Consider the following 24,180-nt stretch of genomic DNA (forward strand, 5'->3'; position numbering starts at 1 on the left):
ATAGGAATAAAGTACTAATACATGCTACATGGATGAAATGTAGGCTTGAAAACATTAAATAAAAGCCAGACACAAAAGGCAATATATTATGTGATTTTATTTGTATGAAATGTCCAGAAATGACAAGCCCAGAGACAGAAAGATTAGTGGCTGCCATGGCCTAGAAGGAGGGTTAATAGGGAGTGACTGCTAAGAGTATGAAGTTTCTTTTTGGCATGATGGAAAAGTTCTGGAATTGCACAGAGGTGAAGACTGCACAACCTTGTGACTATATAGGAACCCTTGAACTGAGTACTTAGGGTGAATTTTATGGTATGTGAATTGTATCTCAACTAAAAAATTGTTATGAGGAAAAAAATGTAAGTAACAGACTAGGGTCCAGGGGGGGAAAAGGAGAGAACATTCATCAAACAATGTGCATCGCACACATAAAATGGAACACTAGGCAGTCATTTCAGATAATATCCATGTTACACACGGGAGTTTTTAAAAATTGTTTAGTATTGGGACACCTGGGTGGCTCAGTCGCTTAAGCATCTGCCTTCAGCTCAGGTCATGATCCCAGGGTCCTGGGTTCGAGTCCCACCATCGGGCTCCTGGCTCAGTGGGAGCCTGCTTCTCTCTCCTCCCTGCTCATGCTCTCTTCTCACTATCTCTGTCTGTCTCTAAAAAAAAAAAAAAAAAAAAATTGTTTAGTATTATCTTGATAAGACAACAAAAGAATCTGTTGTTTATCTTATGCACAGGGAATTTTCTAAAAAATATTACCATCTCCATATGAAAAAAAGAAAAGCAAAACTCTTGCTATGTTTAGTGTGAAATAAAACTATGTTTTGGTTAAAAAACAAAAACCAGGATTACGGGGATTGGCCAGAAGAATATCTGAATAATAGTACAAGTCATAATGGCTAATATTTATTGAGCTCTAATTCTAGTCCCAGTCGGCCACAACTCTATGGTGTAGATGTTTTTTCAGATGAGGACACGGGGGGACAAAGAGATTGAGTAAGTTGCTCAAGGTCACAGATATGAGTGGTAAAGCCAGGATCGGAACACAGGCAGGCCGACTTGAGGCTCCTCCCTTAAGCTACACCACTACTTCCTTGGGCAGTATTAATAAATAATAGTAAGACTCCCCAGTTCTCTGATGGAGACTTACAGTTAATAAGCCAGGCAGAGAAAAGCCTCCACTGCTGACAGAATCGTTTCGGGGAGAAACGGAAATGTTTCTGGTCTAGGCAAGACCTAGCCCGGTTTGTGGGCAGGTTAGCAGCAAGGGTGCATAGAAAGCCCCAGCCTGTTCACAGCTTGGACTCTGCCTGGCATTTGGGCCACCATCTGTATGGGCCCTGGGCCCTGTGGATCTCACTATTGGGTAAGTGTGGACGTGCCATTCTCCCCTGTACCCCAGGTTATAGTTGGAGGGCTGCCTGGAGGTTAGAGATTGAGGATCCTTCAGTACTTTTCATACAAGGACCTTGACTTGAATAACAGATTAAATCTACGTGGTTAGGGGATCCAAGGAATATCTGAGCCACAAGGTCCCCAGTGGGGCAAAGTTTCAAGGGCAGTAGGAAGCAAGTTTTTGTTGGCTCGGGCTTGCCTCCAAACATCGAAGCTGAACTCGGGCCAGCCTGGGCTGCACTGCTTTGGCTGCTTCTCCTCCACAGTCCCCAAGGTCATAAAGGCTGTTCCAGTCGGGCACCCGCTAGCACTGGAGGGGGGCAACCAGAGAGCCTGAGCTGGTGTTTGAGACAGTCGGAGGCACACTTCACAGAAGGCTTTCTCCAAAATTATTTAAGCCTAAATAAACTGAGGACAGAACCAGCTGTGACTGGCTCTACTTCACTTCCTTTAATTAGAGTAAAGCTCACTTGTAACAAAAATTCAGAGGCTTGGGCGCCTGGGTGGCTCAGTCATTAAGCGTCTGCCTTCAGCTCAGGTCAGGATCCCAGGGTCCTGGGATGAGCCCCATGTCAGGCGTCCTTGCTCAGCGGGGAGTCTGCTTCTCTCTCTCCCACTCCCCCTGCTTGGGTTCTCTCTCTCACTGTGTCTCTGTCAAATAAATAAAATCTTTTAAAAAAAAATTCAGAAGTTTAAGGAATACAAAAATTTATGTTTCGCTTAATGTGGCAAGTAATCCACTTGCCAGGGGCCTTGGCTCCTTCCAAGTTGCTGCTTTACCAGACTTTAGACTGAGCCTTGCTACCCAGAGGGTGATCCAAGGAAGCATCACCTGGAAACCTGTTGGAAACGTAAAATGTTAGGCTCCACCTCAGATCTCCTGTGGCAGCCGGAGCCAGTTACTTAACATGTGGGTCCCAATGCAAAATAAAAATGTGGAGATCCTTGTTCAGAAATTATTAAAAATTCCAAGATGGTGGTGGGATGCCTGGGTGGCTCAGTCGGTTAAGCGTCTGCCTTCGGCTCACGTCATGAGCCCAGGGTCCTGGGATCAAGTCCCGCATCGGGCTTCCTGCTCAGCAAGGAGCCTGCTTCTCCCTCTCCCTCTGCTTGTGCTCTCTCTCTCTCAAATATATACATAAATAAAATCTTAAAAAAAACCCACTTAAACAAAACAAACAAACCTGACACTAAGTCACTAAACCCAGGCTTTACCTATGGATAACGGGTATAAATATTGCCCACATCACTAGAGGGAAACATCAGTTTGAATATTCACATTGATTCAGAGTTGCCCATCTGGAAAAATGTATTACTTGGGCAAGATGGGAAAAACACTATCTGGGAAAACATTCTCTGTACTTAGGACACAGTGGTGCCAGTCTGTATTTTTCTAAGCCCTCTGGAAAGAATTACCAAGTAGGAATTTTTCCAGGCTGCTTCTGTGATCTGTATTTGATCCATTAGACCAGGGCTGACTGGAAACTCCAGACTCCACACAGCAGCACTGGGTTCCAACTCTGTAGTGTTATTCAGGAAGTTTAGGGGTATGCAGATTTCTTCTAAATGAAGGGGTAGGAAAAGCTCTGACCCCACTCTGAAGTTACTGTTTCCTGGCGCAAAGAGAGATTTCAGCCCCTTGTTTATGTTATCTGTAAAATAACCCAAATTGACATGTGGAATCTGAAGGCACAGAACCCCAGTGGGATTTAGCAGGTAGGGGACTGGGGCGAAGGACACTTCAGGGTTTAAGCAGGGGCCCAAGCAGAGGCCCACATGCAGAGCGTATCCACGAAACAGAGAATCCAGGATGAGAGACAAACTCTCGAACTGAGGAACTGAATTTGGAAACAAGTCAGAGAGGGCCTTCAATGACAAGCTCAAGGATTTGGGCTTTATTCTGAAAGCAGAAGGGAGCCACCGAAAGTTTCTGATTGGGAAGAGGTGTGACTAAGGCTGTGCCTCAAAAGGACAAGAACTCTGGTAGTGGACCGCTCATTAACTTCCCATGAGACCAAGACGGGTTTATCCGTAAACCAGGGTCACTCTCTATCTAAATCTAGGAACAATGTGGGGGTAGGAGGCCGGCTGAGGATTGTATTAGACCCTTGATCTACAGATCCCAGGCCTGGGGCAGGATCCCCGACTCAGTATTTTTCACAAGCTCCTGTGCTGACTCTAATGTGTGGCAGGGCTGTGAATCACCTGCCCTGGGTGATGCCTAGGTGCTTGTATTTTAGGGAGCTGAGACTGAGTGGTGGTGGCGGGGGGCGGGGGGAAGGCAGTGTTTACAAGTGAAGAAAGAAAGGTCACTAAGACTGCTCCGACTGTCTAGGCAGGCAAGAAGAAATGAGAACGTGGACTGGCAGCAAGAGAGATGGCGAGGGGGTGCGGGGGAGGGCGGACGGGGAATGACCAGTGGAAACCACCACCAACACAGAACTGAGAGGATTTCCCTAGCGGTGGCATGTGAGGGTTGAGGAGGGGAGAGGCAAGGACGATCACAAGGTTTGGAGCCTTGGGCAGGAAGGGACATTTAACACATACAAGGACATTCGTACCTGCAGTTTTGGTGCTCCCACTCTCCCGGGTTCGTAAGAACCAGCTTACCCGGGTCTGATCACTTCTGGGTGCAAGGATCTTCTAATCCTCTCACACAACAGCTAACACGTGTTCCTGGGCAGCGTCACAAGCTCTACTGCCCTGCACTTTAGTCTCATGTGTCACCAAGAGATGGCTCTCCCTGTACTCTGTGCCAGGCGCCTGCTCCGTGCTTCACATTCATCACATTCATGACCTCCGTCACTTCTCAAAACATCCTGAGTGCTACTACCGTCCCCATTGTTTAGAAGAGAAAACGGACACAGAGAAAAAAGTAACTTCCCCACAGTCATTTATAAGGAGACAGAGCAGCATTCAAAGCTAGACAGCCTTCCTCAGCACCAAGCTCTTAGCCACTACGCTACCCTGCAGCCTGTTGAAAGTGAGGCCACCATGAATCACTGTCTGTAAGTTTTAGGCCAGTAAAAGATACAAGTTGTATTGGAAAACACTGCCTAATATCCAACTTGACTGTTCAAACTTCAGTGTTTCACCGAAGGGGATTTTTGCTGCTTGCTTGGTTTACTTTGGAAAATAAATTCAGATAATGTGATTTTTATTCCTTTTTTAATGCTAGAAATTTCTCTGTGCCCCTTTGGCAAATGAGGATTGCCGTAAGATGCCTTAAAACAATCCGTCAGGAAATGATCGCACAATTGGGCCAGTTCAGGCTGTGTTCTTCTCCTGAGATTTCTTCTGGGCCCTCTTCTGGACAGTCATTATGTAATGACAGAAGCTGACGGACAGTGAAGGGAGGGGTCTTGCTCCTTACCTTAGTACAGACTCATATTCAACATAATCCACTACAGCCAAAACCCAGGTGATGCTAGTGGGAAGGTATGATACTGTGATTGGCGGTTAAGAAGTCCGTATTTGGTCTTCCTCCCATTTCTGGTACAGAGCTCCTAAAACCCCTGGAATGTCCTAAGTGATGAATGCCACAGAGATGCCTTGCAGTACTAACGAGGTGACATTTGGACGGCACCTAAGGATGGGGGCTGGCTGCCAGTGATTCAGAGGATCGGGACTTTCAGGCCCAGCCCCCCAAGCCCCACCCCTGACCTCAGGAGGGAGAGAGGGACTGAGTTCGATCACCAGTGACCAGTGATTTAATCAACCATGCTCTTGTAACGAAGGCATAAAAAACCCCAAAGAACTTGATTCAGAGAGCTTCCGGACTGGTGAACATGGGGCGATTTGGAGAAGGTGGAGCTTGGAGCAGGCATGGACGCTCCTGACGCTTTCCCCCAAATCTTGCCTTTTGCATCTCTTCTATCTGGTTGTTCCTGAGTTATATCCTTATATAACAAACTGGCAATCTATTAAACAAACTGTTTCTCTGAGTTCTGGGAGCTGCTCTAGCAAATTAATCAAACCATCAAATCCAAGGAAGGCGTCGTGAGGACCTCTGATGTACAGCCAGTTGGTCAGAAGTATAGTTAACAACTGGGACTTGCAATTAGTGTCTGAAGTGGAGGGCACGGGGTGGGGGGATGGGGTAACTGGGTGATGGACATTATTAAGGGGGGCACGTGATGTAATGAGCACCGGGTGTTATGTAAGACTGATGAATCACTGACCTATACCTCTGAAACCAGTAACACATTATATGTTAATTAACTGAATTTAAATTAAAAAAATAATAAAATGGAGGGCAGTCTTTTGGGATTGAGCCCTTCACCTGGGGGATCTGATGCTACCTCTGGGTCAATAGTGTCAGAATTGGGTTGAACTGTAGGTCACCCGATTGGTGTCAGAGACCTGCTTGGTAAGGGGAAATACCACACACACCCAAACACACACCCCCCCCCCACACCCACTGTTGACCAGAAGTGTTAGGTTTTCTATGCTCCCCAAAACCCTAAGGAACTTTGAGAAGCCTCCTTTCTCTGACAATCTCCTTCAACCCCTCTGGTTACATCATATCCGAATACCATGTGGAAGTATGACAGCCATTTCTGTCTGTAGCTCTCTGGCTGTGTTACGAATGAAAAAAAGAAGTGAATCATGCAACGTATCCAACGCTTTTCTTACTCCACACTGAGTCTACCCCACACCTTCCCGCAAATTGTTCACAATAAACTCGTGTTTATTGAGTTCATTTATGTTAATAGATACAGGTCCCTTCAAATAAAAACAGATTTTACATTTATTATTAATGTAACATGCTATGTAAATGTACAGGAGCCTGAGGAAGGCATTCTAGTACCTGGCACAGCGCCTACTACAGTGTTTGTTAGTACTTAGCTTTCCTTTATTATGGCTTTTAAAAAATAGTTTGTAAAAAAGTGCATGATTCCTTTGGACCACTGTTCAGGAAAGATTAGAGATAAAACCTTTCCAGTCATTTGCATACAGGTTCAGATTAGAAAAAGTCAAATACTGAGAGAAAATATATTTTCAATTAGCTCAATTTAAATATGGGGTCATTCCATGTAAATATCTCATCTGAATTTTCAGTGTTTCACTTATTTAATGTGCCCATTCCATTCCGCTAGGTCTTATTTCAGTACTTTCTCAACTATTCCAGATAAGATATAAAAAGAATTCTACCCCTGTCAGTTATTTTATCTGTCTTCATGCAACCAGGATGAGAAACTTCTGCTCTCTACATGAGTCACGATAATTCCCCCAATCCACTAGCAAGGAGAAAATAATACTGTAGTTCAGAATAAGGCCTGCATGGCTGTGAACTTGCCAATTCTGATTCCAGAGCACTTCATTTCAGCAAACAAGGCCTGATTCCTGTCAAAATTCAACCGTGGTTGAGAAACACTGAGGTCACAGATAGAGCCACAAATGCAGAAGTTATAGACACTGACTAAAGTACCCCCGGTAACGTGGCAGGGTTTTCAGGTGTACCTTTCCTTCAACAGCAAATGCACTCAGGAGGTTCAGGAGCATGGTTCAGTTTTTCTCAAAGCATTGTGACATTTGCTGAATCTTCTTCCACTAGGCCTGCTGAGACCAGAGAAACCGATCACATTTTTCAAGCATGCTTTGTATCAAGGCTCTGAAATCCGAAAGAAAAGAAACAGGTGCACTTAGTTTTCATTGTTTTTTCTTTATAAAAAACTTCTTAAAACCCACAAAGAATGAAAGGATTCAAAAAACTGACTGAGTCTGTGCATCAAAAGACACGGTCAATGGAGTGAATCATGTATCTGATAAAGGGTTAATATCCAGAATATACAAAAAATTCATACATCAAAAAAACAATGCAATTAAAAAATAGGCAATGGACATGAATAGACAGGTCTCCAAAGATGATATACAAACAGCCAGCAAGTGTATGAAAAGATCCTCAACATCATTAATCATTAGGGAAATGCACATAAAAACCACAGTGACTTCTCACCTCATGCCCATTAGGGACGGCTACTGTCAAAAAGAAAATAACTAGTGTTGGTGAGAATATGGAGAAAATGGTACACTTGTGCACTACTCGTGGGAATGGAACATGGTGCGACCCTTATGGAAAACAGTATGACAGCGCCTCAAAAAATTACAAATAGAATTCCATGTGTTCTAGCGATTCCACTTCTGGGTACACACCCAAAAGAATTAGAAGCAGGGTCTCAAAGAGACATTCGTATATCCGTGTTCAGAGCAGCATTACTCATAATAGCCACGAGGTAGAAGCATCCCCAGTGTCCATAAGACAGATGAATGGATAAACAAAACGTGGTATATCCACACCATGGAGTATTATTCAACCCTAAAAGGGAAGGAAATTCTGGCACATGCTGTAATATGAATGAACCTTGAAAACATTATGCTAAGTGAAATAAAAGCCAGTCACAAAAAGACAAGCACCATATGAATCCACTTATGTAAGATACTTATAATACAGTAGTCCTCCCTTATCCACAGTTTTGTTTTCTATGGTTTCAGATACCCATGGTCCACCATGGTCCAGAAGCAAATGATCCTCCTTCTGATATATCATCAGAAAGTTAGGAATAGCCTAACACTACGTCATAATGCCTATGTCGTTCACCTCAGTTCATCTCATCACATGGGCATTTTCTCATCTCACACCATCACAAGAAGAGGGGTGAGTACGGTACAGTAAGATATTTTGAAAGACAGAGAGAGAGGAATGGAGAGAGAGAGAAAGACCACATTCACATAACCTTTATTACGGTATGCTGTCTTAACTGTTCTGTTTTATTAGCTATTATTAATCTCTTACTGTGTCTAGTTTACAAATTAAACTTCATCATAGGTATGCACGTATAGGAAACAACACAGTACATATATGGGTTCAGTAAATCCATGGTTTCAGGTTTCCACTGGGGGTCTTGGGGAACATATCCCCCTTGGATAAGGGGAGACTACTGCAGTCAAAATTAGAGACAGAAAGCAGACAGGTGGTTGCCAGAAGCTGCACGGAGGGGGTAATGAGGAGTTGTTTAATGCGTAAAGTTGAAGTTTTGCAAGATGATACGGATATACTTAACACGACTGAACCAAACACTTAAAAATGGTTAAGATGGTAAATGTTACGTTACCTGTATTTTACCACGAGGAAAACAAAAACCAAAAAAGTCCTGAGACAATTTGACCTTTGGTACTAGTAACTGTCTTTGAGAACTACTACATGTCAACTTTGGGTATTCACACTGATCTGCACAGTGTCTCGGTCATGACTGTGAAACACGTTACTTTAGGCTCATCCCTCAATCGCCTTCATCAGCAGATGAGTCTCAGCCCCCTCAGCTGTTAGTGACCGGCTGGGGCTGAATGATCTCTAAAAGCCCCACCCCCCTTCTGAAAATCTGTGAGCATCTACGTTCCCCAAGCCCCCGTGAAAGGGCATGACAAGTATTACCTCTGCCTTTTCTCAGCAATCCTTAGGATATCGCAGGTTCTGGTAAACCTCTCTGACAGCTCCAGGGTCAAACCACATTCCTGTAGCAGTGACCAGGCCCGATCTGGGCCCATGGCCTTAGCTAACAGGAGTGCCACATTCTCCACGTTGATGGGGGGAGGCCCATCACTGAAGTTTCCATTTGGTGACTTCTGGGGGTTCCTGCTCTTGTTCTGTACGAGATGTAGCAGAAGCTTCCATTCCTCCACAGTCTCTGGGATCCAACCTACGCACACATACAGAAACACACACGTCGGCTCTAATGGCCCTTAGAACTCTGCCTGTGTATAGGAGATGGTCAAAACCGCTTGTGAAAACGTTTACTACCAAAACCTAAGAACGTACCTCATCATCCTAACACAAAGTTGCTTTCTGAACATTTGCTGAATAAATAATGATAAGGAGAAGTCACAAAATTAGTTCCAAAATTTTTCATTCACTTGCTCACTCAGGAATTTCCCAGGTATAGTCTAGGCTAGGTACCCAAGGTGCAGTGAGGGACCAACCAGACATGATGAGCCCTGCACTCTTGTGGAGCTCACAGTCTAGTAAAGGGGGCAGAACCTTAGATAAACACAGAAATAAATCTGTACGTATAAACTGGGCTAGGTGCGATAAAAATCAGGGAACCGGGGTCCCTGGGTGGCTCAGTCCTTAAGCATCTGCCTTCAGCTCAGGTCTCGAGTCCCACATCGGGCTCTTTGCTCGGGGGGAGCCTGCTTCTCCCTCTGCCTGCCACTGCCCCTGCTTGTGCTCTCTCTCTCTAATAAATAAATGAAGTATTAAAAAAAAAAAAAGATCAGGGAACCATTAGAGAGAATGGCAGGTTTGGGGGAGGATCTGAGAAGGGCTCCATTAGGATGGGACAGGTAAGCAGAGAGTTTAAAGACCAGGCAAGCTTAGAGAGCACGTGCCTGTGGCTCACATACGGGCAGCTTGAGGTGGCAGGGTGTCAGGAACGGAAGGTGAAGGAGCCTGCATTTCCGACAAAGGAAACATGGAAGGTACTTGAGACAGGACAGAACTTGAATTCAAGGAACTCAAAGAAAGGCCTACAGTGCACAAAGGCCTGGATTTTATTCTGAATTCCATGTAAGGCGCTTCAAGGAGGAGAGCCACATCACCCAATTTTTGTAAAAGAACGCTTCTGGCTGCTATAGGGCAAATGGATTAAAGGTGGGAGAGAATGGAAACCAGTCGACTAATTCTGAGGTTACTGCCGCCATCTAGGCAAGTAGCTAGGACCGGAGCTGGTGGTGGAGCAAAAGTTAAGTACACAGATCTACATTTGGCAGTAAAACCAACATGCCTTGAAGAGTGATTAATATGAGTTATGGGGAAACAGAAGTGTCTAGAAAAGACCCCCATTTAATATACCAAGGGTAAGAACAGCTGCTATTATTACTTTACCAAAATATTCAGACTATCTGGGCAGAAAAGATTTTACGTGATACTTATTTTCTTTATGCTTCCCGAATTTTCAGTGTTTATCTATTACAATAAACATCGTGTTGTAACTTGAAAAATATAAGCCATGTCTATCTTAACTATTCTGGTTATTTTTCAGGAGCGTATCCATGTCTACAGCTCTAGTCCGGCAGAACCACCTGGCCCTCTTCTTCATTTCTGAAACAGATGATCTCAGTAATTTTTGCAATAGTTGGGACATCAGAAGCTAACACTTGCCAGTCAGTTGGCTTCCCTGCCCTGTTCGAACTTTCCCTCTCCTACACCAACAGGGCTGAACAGACTGTAGGTCACACTGCTGAATAAAGGACCCCGATGTCACGCACTTGGCATCTTTGCACTGAGACGAATAAAGCAACACTACAGAACAGCCAAGACAGAGTCTCAGGCCTCAGATATCAGTGTGTCAAAGCGTGGCCTTCTGATTATCATTTTATCTTTGTTGGATTGATGAAAATTTAAAAAAAAAAATTTTTTTTTAAAGATTTTATTTATTTATTTGACAGAGAGAGCGATAGCGAGAGCAGGAACACAAGCAGGGGGAGTGGAAGAGGGAGAAGCAGGGTCCCCGCAGAGCAGGGAGCCCGATGCGGGGCTCAATCCCAGGACCCTGGGATCATGACCTGAGCCAAAGGCAGACGCTTAGCGACTGAGCCACCCAGGCGCCCCCAAATTTTTTTTTAATTATCTAAATACCTGTGAAGGCTTAGGAAAAGCTGACTGCCACTCCACTTTAAGTTCATTTGGATGATATCTAACTTTTGGCTGTGTAAAAGCCTAGTGCTGAGAGAAGAATCTGAACACAAACTTTAGAGAGAGTCAGACCTGGGTCTGAACACCTACTCCACCAGTGGTATGGCTTTGGGGAAACTGACTCTCCTTCCTCTAGGCCTCAGTTATGACTTCTGTAAAACAGAAGTAACAGGAACTACGCCAACGGCTTGTTATCTCATTTAAACGGCAAACAAAAAAGGACCTAGCAAAGTGCCTAACGCACAGGAAGCATTCGTTAATAGAAAAGTTATTATGATTTCATAATATACTACGTGGTATAGATAAACGAACAAAACAAACAAACAACAACAACAAAACAAACCTCTAGGACGCCTGGGTGGCTCAGTTGGTCAAATGTCTGCCTTCGGCTTGGGTCATAGTCCCAGGGTCCTGGGATTGAGTCCTGCATCGGGCTCCCTGCTCAGCGGAGAGCCTGCTTCTCGCTCTCCCTCTGCCCCTCCCCTTGCTCCTGCTCTCTCTCACTCACTCTCTCTCCAATCAAATCTTAAAAAACAACAACAAAAAAACAAACCTCCACAAATCTGACAGCTAGCTAGAATTATAGAATTACATACAGGATCATCAAAATGTTCACCAAATTTCTTTATTGAAAAGTCTGCAGTGACTTCTAAAATACTACAACCAAGAGTAACCAGTTGGGATTTACATACCATTGTCCCCTTCCATCAGGCTCATATCATTTAGGCACACAATGTTGGTGAAGGCCTCTCTTCTTCTTTCCAGCTCCAAACAAAGAGAAAGATATCCAGGCCAGAAACTTTAATTTAGAGAACCAAGTGGAAGAAAGGAATCAAAACAGTGAATTTATCTGGAGCTGTGCTGTCCAATAGAGTAGATGCTAGCCACATGTGGCTACTTAAATTTAAATTAAGTAAAAAGTTCTTCAGCTGACCAATCCATATTTCAAGCTTTCAATAGCCTAAGTGGCTAGTGGCTACCATATTGGACGATGTAGTAGAATATTTCCATTATCATAGACAGTTCTATTAGACAGCCCCATCTGGAGTGTTTAAGAAAAAAAAGAATAAAAGCTAGAGATAAATACTGACATTTGAGGCCAAGCACCAATTATGAAATATGTAACCTTAAATACTTTATAAACTTTCAGATTTCTCCCCCAAATATGCAAACTATGGAAGTTTTCCTTGACTCTTCGCCCTCCTTCATTTGCTATACCCGTTGTCTTTAAGTCTCACTACATTTTCCTTCAGAATGTCCCATTTCTTTCTCATGTATGACACCAGAAATGATCTCCAGAAAGCTCCATTTTTATCATGTCATTTTTGTACCAAAGTCTAAAAGGTCTCTACTGATAGCTAAATTCTTCTGATGAGCTTTCAAGGTCCTACATGATCTCATCACCCACCACACCCGACTAGTCTCATCTCTTATTATCAATGAACAAATATGTATCAAGTACCTACCACGAACTGAGGCATTATGAGGAAAAAGGAAGACACAGGTCCCTAGCTCCAGAAGATGATAATCCAGGTGGAGCCATAAGGTAACACGGCCAAGCAATAAAGAACCAATACGTGGTCCAGACAAAAAGCAATGTCAGTTTCTCCTGCTCCTGACGTTTCTCTCGCCTGTCCTGCCCTCCTCTTGGGCTCCTTTATCAATACAAATCCTGTCCAGCCTTCAGGGCTTTCACCTCCAAAGTCTCACCTCCTCCTGAAGTCCTTCACCAGCACTTCTACTGAGCACATTCTGATCTCTCCCTTCTTGAGAACCCTGCATCAATTGTAACTTATCACACAGTCTGGTGCTTAATTAAATACCACCTCAGTGCCTGAGAACTGGGGTAGCTACTAAGGACCAGGGGGAGAGAGGAATTAGCAAGGGCCGTCTCTTCTACACAAAGAAAAAATATGCACAAAATTTAAAAAGATGTTTACTCTACTATCACTTAAAACAAAAGGTACTTTTCCATAGTAAAGAGAATTCCCAAATGATAAAGCATACCAACTCAAGTCCTTTGCTACAGAGCTATTAACTAAGATGATTCTAATCTTAACTTCAGCTTCTAAAAAATTCTCACTTACCCATGAGACTTACAGATGTCAGTCATTTTCTCTTTGGTTGTAAAATCTGCAGGTAGTTTAATGAGATGAAGCATCAGCTGGCTATAACCCCACGAACACAAGTGTGAATGAGGCCTGTGAAATGAAAAGCTCTCAGTAAATGGAATAGGAAATACATTCTACAAAATGTTTATTCATCATCTAATAGGTAAGAACAGAGTTTAATTTTATTTGTTCCATTACTATTGTATTTTTCAAACATTTCTACTTGCCTTTTGAAAAATTAAAAATAGCTATTTTTCCTATACAAATACCTGTTTATTTTTTATTCTATTTTTTTTTAATGCTCTTTATTTATTTGTCAGGGAGAGAGAGCGCGCGCAAAACAGGGCAAGGGGCAGGCAGAGCAGGCAGAGGGAGAAGCAGGCTCCCCGCCGAGCAGGGAGCCCGATGCGGGACTCGATCCCAGGACCCTGGGATCATGACCTGAGCCAAAGGCAGATGCCCAACCGACCTTCTTTAAACGCCTTCTTTATCACTAGTCTACGGTGGTACTTAAAATTTCTCTGTGGTTCTGTAAACATTTGGTGCTTGCTTGCTTGCTTATATGTCCTTAAAGTTTTGGGAATACTTTGCTGGTTGACTGAGGTTATTAATCACAATATTCAAATTAGTAATTTTAATTTATGCCAATTCTGTTTTTCCAGTAAAATCGATTACCTGTTTATTTTTTAAAAATAGACATTTTAAGTAATCAAAAGCAAAGGAAAGAAGCCTATAATTCATTCATCACTCACAGACAGCCATTGTATGTCCTTCTAGAGCTTTTGTCTAGGCATATAAGATAGGCACTTTGGGGGGCTTTTAAAAAGCTTCTCCTAGAGGAAAACACAAGGAACATTTCTAATACATTACATGTATCAGTGCGTATTTTTTTATGAATAGTTTTTTTTCTTAGTCCCAAATCAAGCTATGTCTAGAAATTTTCCAGGAAAAAAACATACAATTTTCTCCCTCTAATACAGATTGAATCATCAAGGACTCTTAATGTGGATCCATGAAAGAGCTTCAGGGGGTCAGTTTAACCTGAAATCATGTGCAAAATTGTGCAGGGATATGCATTTTTCTGAGAGGAATCATCAGATTCTTGTAAGATCTGTAAGTCCAAAAATGTTCAGAACCACTAAGAAGTACACTCAGTCTCATTACTATCGTGACTTGAGTCAGTCTCTTCCACAGCTGTTCCTGAAGAAAGCCCAGAATGCTACATGTGAATAAAGCCATTTCATTCCAGAAGAACATCACAGCTTAGACAGAGAACTTCTGTACCTGGGGTTTCCTTCATTGTCCATCGTGCTTGTGCTTGGGGGAGCATCGTGGGACACGGCCCAAAGCAGCCAATCCAATCTCAAAGACTCTGGTTGTAGAAGGGACTCAAGGAAGGATGGCCTAAAAGAAAGTTGGAGACAAAATCACCAATCTTCACGCTGAGAAAAGAGACCTAAAATGTGGGAATGTGAAGAAAATGTTATTAGGGGATCAAAATAGTAGATGAAAATGCTCTGCTACAAGATGTCTAGAAATGCAGGTGAAAATCTGACAGCCTTTTAAATGAACAGGTGAGCTCAAGATAACAAGGAAAATGTCAAAGGGCCAAAAAAACGAGGGACAGAGAGAGGAAGGAGGCCAGTATGGCACATGTAAATCAATCAGAGGAAAAAAGGTGGTGGTGGTGGGGGGGGGGGGGGGATGTTGCTAGTTTCAACAACCAAGGGCCATGCAGAAATAGGCAATGAGGCCTCAATCTAAAAAAGCAGCAAAGCTGGAACTGAGATCCACAAAAAGATGAGACCCCGCAAAAAGCTGGGATGCTATCAACAAGGAGGTGGCAATAAATCCACTCACCAGCCCAGACAACAAGGAAACTTATCTGTCTTAGCGGAGGACCTGAAGCAGGGCTTTAATTTTACTCTGATCATCTGAGAATCCCTGGGGGGGTGGGGGGAGGGAGGGAAGAGAATGTGGTCTGCACACATTTACAGTGCGTGCTGTGGACTGTGACAGAAGGGTAGTGACTGTAATCATCCTCTTCCATAGTAGGGGCCTCAGCTCGGTGGCAGTTGGCAGTAAAAACGTTACAACGGCTTCTAAAAGGCAAACAATGCCCTATCAAAGCAAAGGGGAGTCTGCAAATGTTCTCGCCTTCTCACCGTTGATCTTCAGGCCTCGATTTCACCAGACTGTCTAAATAGGCCAAAAACTGAGCAGGATGATGATGACAAAGTTGCATGACATCCGAAGGCAAAACAGATGGGTAAAACCTGATTAAGGACTGAAGGGCAGATTCTCCAAACTTCTCATACAATCTGCATTTAAAAACAAGTTAGTCCCCAACTTCAGTGAGATGATGTAACTTGGTTACATGTCTAAGCACTTATTAGAAATAAAAATAACAAGGCAACTGAGTAAAACTTTAGAGATTAAGACACAAACAAATACGCGCTTTATTCATATAAACAACATATATGACAACTTACCGGGCAGCATAAGCAATCAACAAAGGATTGTCAAAGGGAACTGAATCATTCAATAACTAATCTTGTTGGTAAGTCTCCTTCTTCCATCTCCATATATGCAGGATTGGAACTTGCCATTTCTGAAAGATAAAGCACACCTTTTCCTTTCATCTCATAGCTATAAATATTCAGTTCATGAATACATTCATTCAACAATCATCAGTCATGGACCTCCTGGGTGCATGGCACAATGTTTAAGCATTGAAGGACAAAAAAAAGAACAAGGCACACAATCCCTACTTTTAAAGACCTTAAACTCAAATTGGGAGGCAAAGCACATTGTAATTTTTTAAACAAGAGAAGAACACATAACCAATATATAAGCCACTATCACCCTCAAAAAAGGTAACATATATTAGAATATATGTGTTATATACTAAATCAATAGAATATATATATCTGTGTATATATATATATGTACACACGTATATATACAGTATATATCATCAAGGCCAAATTTGTCATTTTTCCTAGAACCAGTGCCCTCTAGCCCATCTGTTTGAACAAAATAAAGTTAAAATTTCACCTATTTTTAATAAATATCAGTTACAGCCAAGTGTGAGTGACGATCTAGTTAAAACTACTTGTAGTTTAAAGTATATATATATAATAATACAGACAGACATGAATCTACAGTGAGGTTTTTGTTTTTGTTTTTGTTTTTTTTAAAGATTTTATTTATTTATTTGAGACAGAGAATGAGAGAGAGAGCACATGAGAGGGGGGAGGGTCAGAGGGAGAAGCAGGCTTCCCCCTCTGAGGGTTTTTTTTTTTTTAAGATTTTAAGTAATCTCTACACCCAACGTGGGGCTCAAACCTACAATCCAGAGATCAAGAGTTGCATGTTCCACCGACTGAGCCAGCCAGGAGCCCCTAAAATGAGCTTTTTGAAGTAGTTTTCAACTGGCTCTGAAGACCATTCCCCAAGAACAGTTCCAAAAGCTGTTTTCCTTAACTACATCATTAGCAAAAAGGTGGAACCTGTTCAGATCATTTCTAAAAACCCAACCTTGCATTTCTGATACATGGTTTTTAAAAATCATTTTTCCCCAGTTTCATTATTGCGCCTATTTGATTGTGTCAGGCAGTAAGTACTTGAACAAATTCAGAGAAGGCAACCATCATTTACAGCTGGAGATGTGAGGGCAAGCTTTATAACTGAGTGGGGGCTAAGCCAAACATCTCCCCCTAAATTCAAGCAAGCAGCTGCATCATCTCAAAGTACCCAACCCACTGGCTCTAGCCAGCTCTGGTTACAAGTTAACAACCCCTCAGGCTGATCATACTCTTTTCAGGTTGGGTGTGATCGCATAAGAGACAGATATTGCAAAGTTCCAGTAAGTAACAACGTGAAAAAAAAAAAAAAGTAATGTGAAACATAATAATGTGAACCTACTGGAGGAGAAATAAATTTTCTTATTTCATGTAAAAGACAGTCTACCTCAACTCAGAGAAAGACTGAAATCATTTCTTACGCTTTTAACTGCTAAATGTGAACTGAAGCAGAACAATAACTACAGATCATGTTTCTAGAAAACTTGAAGATCTTTAAGTCAGACAATATAAAAATGTATCTGTACTTGTGATTGTTAACTTCTGATAAATCAATTATTCAAAAACGGGTCTATACAGTGGAAAAAGCATGCATGGTCTAAAGTATGAGAGCCGGTTTCCACAGGAGGATGACACACACTTTCAGTCAAGTGTGAAATGGAGACTGCTGTTAATCCACCAAAATGCCTGAGACGTGCAAGCTCTTCACCCGTACCATTCCCTTCCTTCTAGACACCTGGATAGCTTACATTTCCCAGTCTCTTTCACAGGTAAGGAGACCATGTGATAAAATTCTCACCAATGGAACATGACCAGGAGAGATGTCAGGCATTACAAGGTCAGGCCCCTAAGAGGGCATAGCATGTTTGCCCCTTCCACATGCATTCCCCTGGACACAGCAATCCATTCTCAATCACAAGCCCACAGGAAGATGGAGTTCAAAGAAATGGAAGAAACTTGGAACCCTGGATTACCACACGGAAGAGAGCTTCCCACTGACCTGGAACCTGTCCTGGAGTGACAGGAGCAAGAAATGAACTTCTATTGTATCCGAGTTATTAGGAGATATTTACTACAGCAGTTTAGCCTACTCAACTATTACAATCTCTCTGTGCCTCAGTTTCTTCACCCATTAAATGGAATAACACCACCTACTCTGAAGACACTTGTAAGGAAGAAATGAGATGATGCCTATGAAGTGTTTAGCATGATATCTGACGCGCAGTAAGTACTCAATAAATGGCATAGATTATCTCAGCGTTAGTACATTACATAAAGGATTTTCTTGTTTTTATATATCTGCATTTATAGAACGTTTTACTTTAACCCCAACTTCTCCAACATTGCTGTATACATTTTCTGAGTATGACTGTGAGAGAAATAAAATGAATTTCTTATAATACCATTGCAAATGAAACCAATGTTTGAAGAAGTATTAAAAATTAAGAAACTGAGGGGGAAACGGAATGGAGGTTGCCCAGAATAGAAGCGATTTTGTACTTAAGTCTTTTTCTTTAAATGTGAAAATGCTAAGATGCTATTGTTCTCTACACTAATTTCTATTTGATAAGGCAATCTGATTATTACCTGTCAATCCTTCAATAAAAGTATCCCAAACACAAGGACTGCAGGCGTAACCAAGCTTGATACTCTCCTTTGCTCTTTTCAAGTCCAAGAGAAAAAAGTACTTCTTTATGAACTGGCAAGCCAGAATTAGGCTTCCCAAAGACTAATGGAGAGGGGCCACTGTGGGACAAGGCGCAGAGGCAGAGAAGGGGACAGGACACAGGTGACTGGGCAGTGAAGAGATGGGGACACAGAGAAGTCTAGAAATAGCAACAAAACACTTGGAGAGGCCTCAGCATGCTGAGAGTGAGAGGCGGAGACAGTGTGAGAGGTCTTATCTGCCGTGCTGTGGATATCAAAGGGGAGAGCCCATGCAGACCCTAGACGCCCTGGCAGATTGGAGACCCCGTTATTGGTGAGGGGCCAGTCAGGAGACAGAAACCAGGCAGTAATTTGGAGGGGCTGGTTAACATAAAGAATTATTATATAGTTGCAGAAGATTGGCTATTAAGGGATAAAAACGAAGGATAATTCAGGACGGGCCCTCACAAGGCTGCCATTAAGGTCTTGTTAGAAAGTGTGTGGCCATGGTCCTTTGCTTGGCAGAGAAAGTTTGCTGGGTGCCACAAGTCAAAGTTGATGAACAAGAAGGCCCCCACTGAGGTGACAACAAAACTCGCCAGATGTTGCTGATGTCACTAAGCCACCATTTCCTGACATGTTTTGTTCCCGGGAGCTTTTGTAGAGCAGTGCAAATAAGGTGGAGAAAAACTGCCTTGGACCCGTTCCTCAGATGGCAGGGACAGAAATTGGTTTTCATTGGATTTGGAGGTGCTGAGAAAACAACAGAAGATTAAGGTGGCAGTGGCCGGAGCTGGATGCCACAGTCCCGTCCTCCCACGGCTGGGTCCCCTGCCCCCAGGGACAGAGACCACCGAGGAGCAAAACAAAGGGAACCAGACGCTGAGGACAGAGAAGGTAAGAGGACCCCACGGATGGCAGTGAGGGGCCTGGACACGGAAGGACCTGGAAATAGCACCCGTGCAACCAGAGGGGCCTGGACAGGGGAGCGGGTCTGATCGGGGAGGGGTGGGTGTGGGGCGTCTGTCCTGTGTCATGCTGAGATGGTCCCCCTACACCAAACCCGGGGGCCCGGGCTCCGCCCGCACGGGGGTGTCCATCCATCTCCCCTGGGGAACAAACGAGCAGTCCTTACACCCAAGACTGAGTAACACACACTTTTCAATAGTCAATCTCTTCAAGCATTTATTAGACACCTATTAGGTGTCCTCCACCAGCCCCCGGGGACAGAGAACTCAGTGACTGGGTGTCCCTGCCCTCAGGGGACTCACAGCCCAACTCCTGAGGGCAGAACAAAGAGGAAGCTCAGTACTTGTCAGGCAGGCCAGGGGGTCGGAAGTAGTTGGGGTCTTTGCCACTCCGGCCCCATTCATTGGCAGCCTGGTCAGCCTTTGAGTCCTCCACTCCGTGGCCACTGTCTCCATACTTAAAAAGGTCTGTGACTCTCTGAGAATTCTCTCTGGCATCGCTGGAATGGAGGGAAGCAGGTAAGAGATTAATCAGGGGCTGATGAACAACACCTCCACCCTTCCTATCTCTCCTCTTTCCAAGAAACTAATGAATCTACAAGAGGCCAGGTTTAGAGACGCTAAACACTGATCATTTCTGGGTACAGCCCAACTCAGCCTGGCAGATCCCCTTGTGCTGGGGAACCAGCACCCATGGGGGAGGGTGGAAATCACAGCTTGGCATGCTCAGCTCACCCATCCTTCCAACCCCAGCAGCTATGTTACCTGATCACTTTAGCAGCCCAGGCACCCCCAGGGCCCCTTTGTGCAGCATCATAGTTCCCCCGGGCATGAAAATATTTGTCGGAATTTTTGTAATTGGCTTCTCTCATGTCAGAGTAAGCTCTCATCATGTCTCTAGCCCCTGAAAGGAAAGAAAATAAAAGTGATCATCTCCTGGCAAAACAGAGAAAAATTTTCCTCCCAATGATTCTAAGATTTCAGTCTTTTGACAAAAACCTTTGAGATTATACTGGCTGAGATACATATTCCTTTACTTTTCACTCCCCTGGGTTAATGTTAGGAGAATCACACCGGGTGCAAGTTTTCTTCTTTTGATTCCATTCTAAGTACTGTTGCTACTTGGTTTTTGGCTGTGTGTGATGTGTATGAACAAGAGGGGGATGGTCTTTAAGGGATGCTTCATTGTGCAATGAACCTCTACCTGGAAAGCGCAGGGAACCCTCTGACTGGGGCGTGAGGACAAAGGCAAGTCTGAGGGAGGCTGCTGACCCGGAGGGCTCCCAACCTAGTAAAGGGGAGCGATTCAGCGCTGTGGGCAGCGTGAAGACAGCTCAGTTCTGTGTACATCCGAATGTCTGGGGCAAATGTGGCACCAGGAGACTGTCAGAACTCAATCATCAGGTGATAAAGGTGAATTCTCCCAAGAGAGCTTCACAGCATCAAATGCAGAGAAAGGGCAACTACCCCAGCTCTAAAGTTCAGCGTTCTCCCCAGGAAACTGAAGAGTATTGCCCTCTACACAGTGCTTATGCAGACAAACTGAGAAAATACACGTGTAACTTCTAGAAGGTTGTAGGTGCTCACTATGCTATCACTTCTCTGGGCCTTAGGAAGGCTGGGACAAAAACAGTAAAGGGACTAGGCTCAGAGGAAGACCGGAGAGTTACTGACTGAAGGAATCCTATCAGGCTACAATAAGATGAAGACTTTCAAAAAGTAACTTAATAAGCAAAAGAGAAAAATCTACTGTCAAGTTGTAATCCTAGTTTAATATCCATGCGATCCCTTATTTCCATTTTATGCATTTATTAATTCTGGTGTTTAGAAAGAGCATTCTTATTGAACCTACTCCCTCCAAGTTACAGATTTAAATAGGTGGCTGGAGGCCCCTTGCTTACGAAGTCCTTCCAAAATGCCTGACATACTGGTCCCTTGTGTGGGCAAAACTGGAGGCAGTGGTTCCCAAACTTGAGTGGGCACAAAAAGCCCCCGGGGTGCTTGGTAAAGGCCAGATTTCAGGCTCAGCCCCAAAATGATGATTCAGCAGAGGGGGGTGTGTGCACCCAGCATCTGCATTTCACAAAGCACCCCAAACCCCAGGCGATTCTCATGCACGCGGTCCTAGAACAACCCTTTGAAAAACCTTGACCTAAAGATGGAAACACATTTGTAGTGGTGCCTGTGAGAATTTAGAAAGGAGTGACAGCAAACTCTTAAAACAGTCATCAGTGACTCTCACAGAAAAAGAAAAAGAAAAGAAATGATTTTGTGAAATACACAAATCTTGCCGCTGAGTCTGACTACTGAGGCGCATGTCTCTTGCTCTCCTGCGCAGCCAGGTCTCAGGCCCGCAGAACCTGCATCATGGAATCCTTGTGCCTTTCGTTGCGGGGAGAGGAGCTCTGCAGAGTGGCCTTCCGCCTCTCCCACAGCCTGACTCTCTGCCATTCACTCAGATAAACAAGAGGGTTGTGTGTTCCCAAACCCCGCAGTCGGCCATGCGCTCTCTGCTGTGGGAGGCAGGACAGTCCTGTCCTAGCAAAGTCTGGGGGGGCTCCACCACTGGGGTGAACCCTGCTCTGCTTGAGGACTTTGTCAGACGCTTCATCTCTTTGTGCCTCAGGTTCTCTGTTAAGGGATGATGGTGCCTACATCGCAGGATCACAGATTAAAACCTGAGGATGAAAACCAGTTCATCCATCCACGTGAAGCTCTTAGAACAGTGCCTAGCACGGGCCAAGCTCCGTTCATCTTGGATGGGATGACTAAGTGCACAAGTTTGAGGCACCCCTTCCTGGCTGCCTGAGACCCAGCCATGAGCTGTCCCTGCCTTCCCACTAGGCGGCACTCGACTCCCACTTGTAGGAAGGGAGCCGGCACCCTGGACCCCACATCTATCTCTTCCTGCTCCTGCTGCAAGTTGAGGCCCAAACTTTATGTGACCTCCAGCCTGGGGATCTCCATGGAAGAGTGCACTGCCGCCCAGAAAAGCCAGGGGTGGAAGGATAGGACACCTGTGGTTTAAGGGGAAAAGCCACACGCAGTAAGTAAGCCCTAGAGACTTAAGGCACAGTATAATGAGCACCAAACAATATTGTATCATAATTATCAAACGTGCTATAGCCTAGAATTGAAGTATTTCAATGACTAAAAGGAAAGGGAAATTATGTAACATGAGAGAGGTGCTAATTATAGCTACAAAGGCAATCAGATTGAATATAGGAATGCATCAAATTAACACGACATACACCTTAAACATACACGATGTTATATGTCAGATACAGTTCAGTTAAAAAATCAAGAAATAGAAAGCCTGGGAAACTGCTATCTTGAAAACCATGCTTCTTTGCGTCCCACTTGCGGCCTTTGCCCTGTGTGGATGTGGCCTCTGCTCTGGGGAATCCTGGAGGGAGGCCAGGTGCGGCCTCCCCCTGACCCCCATGCTTTGGGCCTTACCTTGACCAGCTTCCCTGAGGAAGGTAAACCACCCTTGGCTGCTGACGCCCAGGACCAGGGAGCAAAAGAGGATGCCCAGGAAAAGCTTCATCCTGCTGCAGAGTCAAAGATACACACAAAGATGATAGATGTTTAGTTTTGCTTTGGATTGGTTTTTTCGGGGAGTAATGTTGATCCGATCTTGTATTCCAAAACTAAGCCACACTCAATAGTATCTATATCTGTAGATCTACACACACATACACACACACACGTGTGTACATATATACCTGTGTATGTACATATATGTGTATGTATTATATGTAGAAAGAAGTAGACAGTGCGTATACATATATTAGGCAGGTGATACGCAGATACATAGAGAGAATTCCAGAGGGTCCACGTGTCCATTTCCACTTGCCTCATTGGAATCCCAGTATGAGAGACTGCACTGCGCTTCTAATATAAACCACTTTCCCTTTCAGGCATCACCTGTGGCCCTGACACCCACTGTACAGAAAGCTTCCAAAGAAGCATCTGGGCATTTTGTGACCATATACCAGTCTGTCGAATGAGATGAGTGAAACAATGCACAAACCTTTGCAGAATGCCTGCTCTACCCATCCCTGAACTCTCACCGAGGAAGTGCACGACTAAATCCCAGTCCCAGAAAGTATTCACATCTGCTGAATCCTAATTGTCAGGCTAGGAGATGCAGGAAGGAAGCAGAGAGCTGGGACACAGCGCAGGAATGCCGTGGGGAACGGGAGTCTGCAAAGAGAAATCGTGTTGGAAAGTTCTAGTACCTCACCTTTGGCTGTTGCTTCCCAAGGAGGCTCCTGGTGAAGCTGAGCTGCCTGCCCCTCCTGCCTGCTAAGGGTGCCCACAGTATATATACTGACGCTTTGCTAGGGGAATGAAGCGGAAGCCAGGTTTGAAGCAAAACACTGAGATTTGGGAAATTCCCCTTGGCCAGAACACAGCATCCAGAATATCGGCCTCTTTCTTCATGTCCATCTAATTTCCCAGGTTGTGCAATCTGACAGCTTCCAGGAATGTAGCAAACGTGGGGTTTTCTGCCTGTTTTCAGTCTCACTCTTGGTGAGGAAAGGTTTCCTTCCACACACAATAATGTATTGAGAATGGGTGTGAAGAGTAATCAATATTAGAAAAGAGAATTGATTGTCTCAAGAATGAGAGCGTAGAAGCCTAATGGAAGAGCAGTCTCCATTGAAGGAAGAGATAAGGATAATCTGGGACCCCAGGGAGCAGGAGAAGGACAGGAAGGACCAACAACCAGGAAAATAAAGCTTCCAGCACTCAGTGGGGTGGCC

The 24,180-nt window shown here is 44.1% G+C and overlaps 2 protein-coding genes across 2 annotated transcripts; both read right to left on the reverse strand.

The window, feature by feature from the left end:
• Nucleotides 1–158: 158 nt before the first annotated feature.
• On the reverse strand, nt 159–19,079 carry LOC135362335 (BLOC-2 complex member HPS5-like). Its single transcript, XM_064576642.1, is given in 13 exon segments — nt 159–665; nt 1,875–2,055; nt 2,821–4,233; nt 6,868–7,018; nt 8,840–9,104; nt 11,791–11,897; nt 13,186–13,299; nt 14,494–14,613; nt 15,375–15,530; nt 15,702–15,758; nt 15,760–15,820; nt 18,381–18,522; nt 19,059–19,079. Coding segments are annotated over 10 exon segments (1,104 nt in total). The 3' UTR covers nt 159–665; nt 1,875–2,055; nt 2,821–4,233; nt 6,868–6,957.
• A 519-nt stretch (nt 19,080–19,598) lies between these two features.
• Nucleotides 19,599–23,723, reverse strand: LOC123842479 (serum amyloid A-2 protein). Its single transcript, XM_064576777.1, has 4 exons — nt 23,658–23,723; nt 22,868–22,962; nt 20,174–20,312; nt 19,599–19,908 (listed from the first exon to the last, which is right to left on the reverse strand). Exons 2-4 carry the CDS (start codon nt 22,956–22,958, stop codon nt 19,746–19,748), a joined length of 393 nt encoding a protein of 130 aa, XP_064432847.1. The 5' UTR covers nt 22,959–22,962; nt 23,658–23,723; the 3' UTR covers nt 19,599–19,745.
• Between the last annotated feature and the right edge of the window lie 457 nt (nt 23,724–24,180).

Source organism: Mirounga angustirostris, unplaced genomic scaffold (assembly GCF_029215605.1).
Source record: "Mirounga angustirostris isolate CCGP_5_RB_7025 unplaced genomic scaffold, mMirAng1.0.hap1 SCAF_13, whole genome shotgun sequence".
Lineage (NCBI taxonomy): Eukaryota > Metazoa > Chordata > Mammalia > Carnivora > Phocidae > Mirounga > Mirounga angustirostris.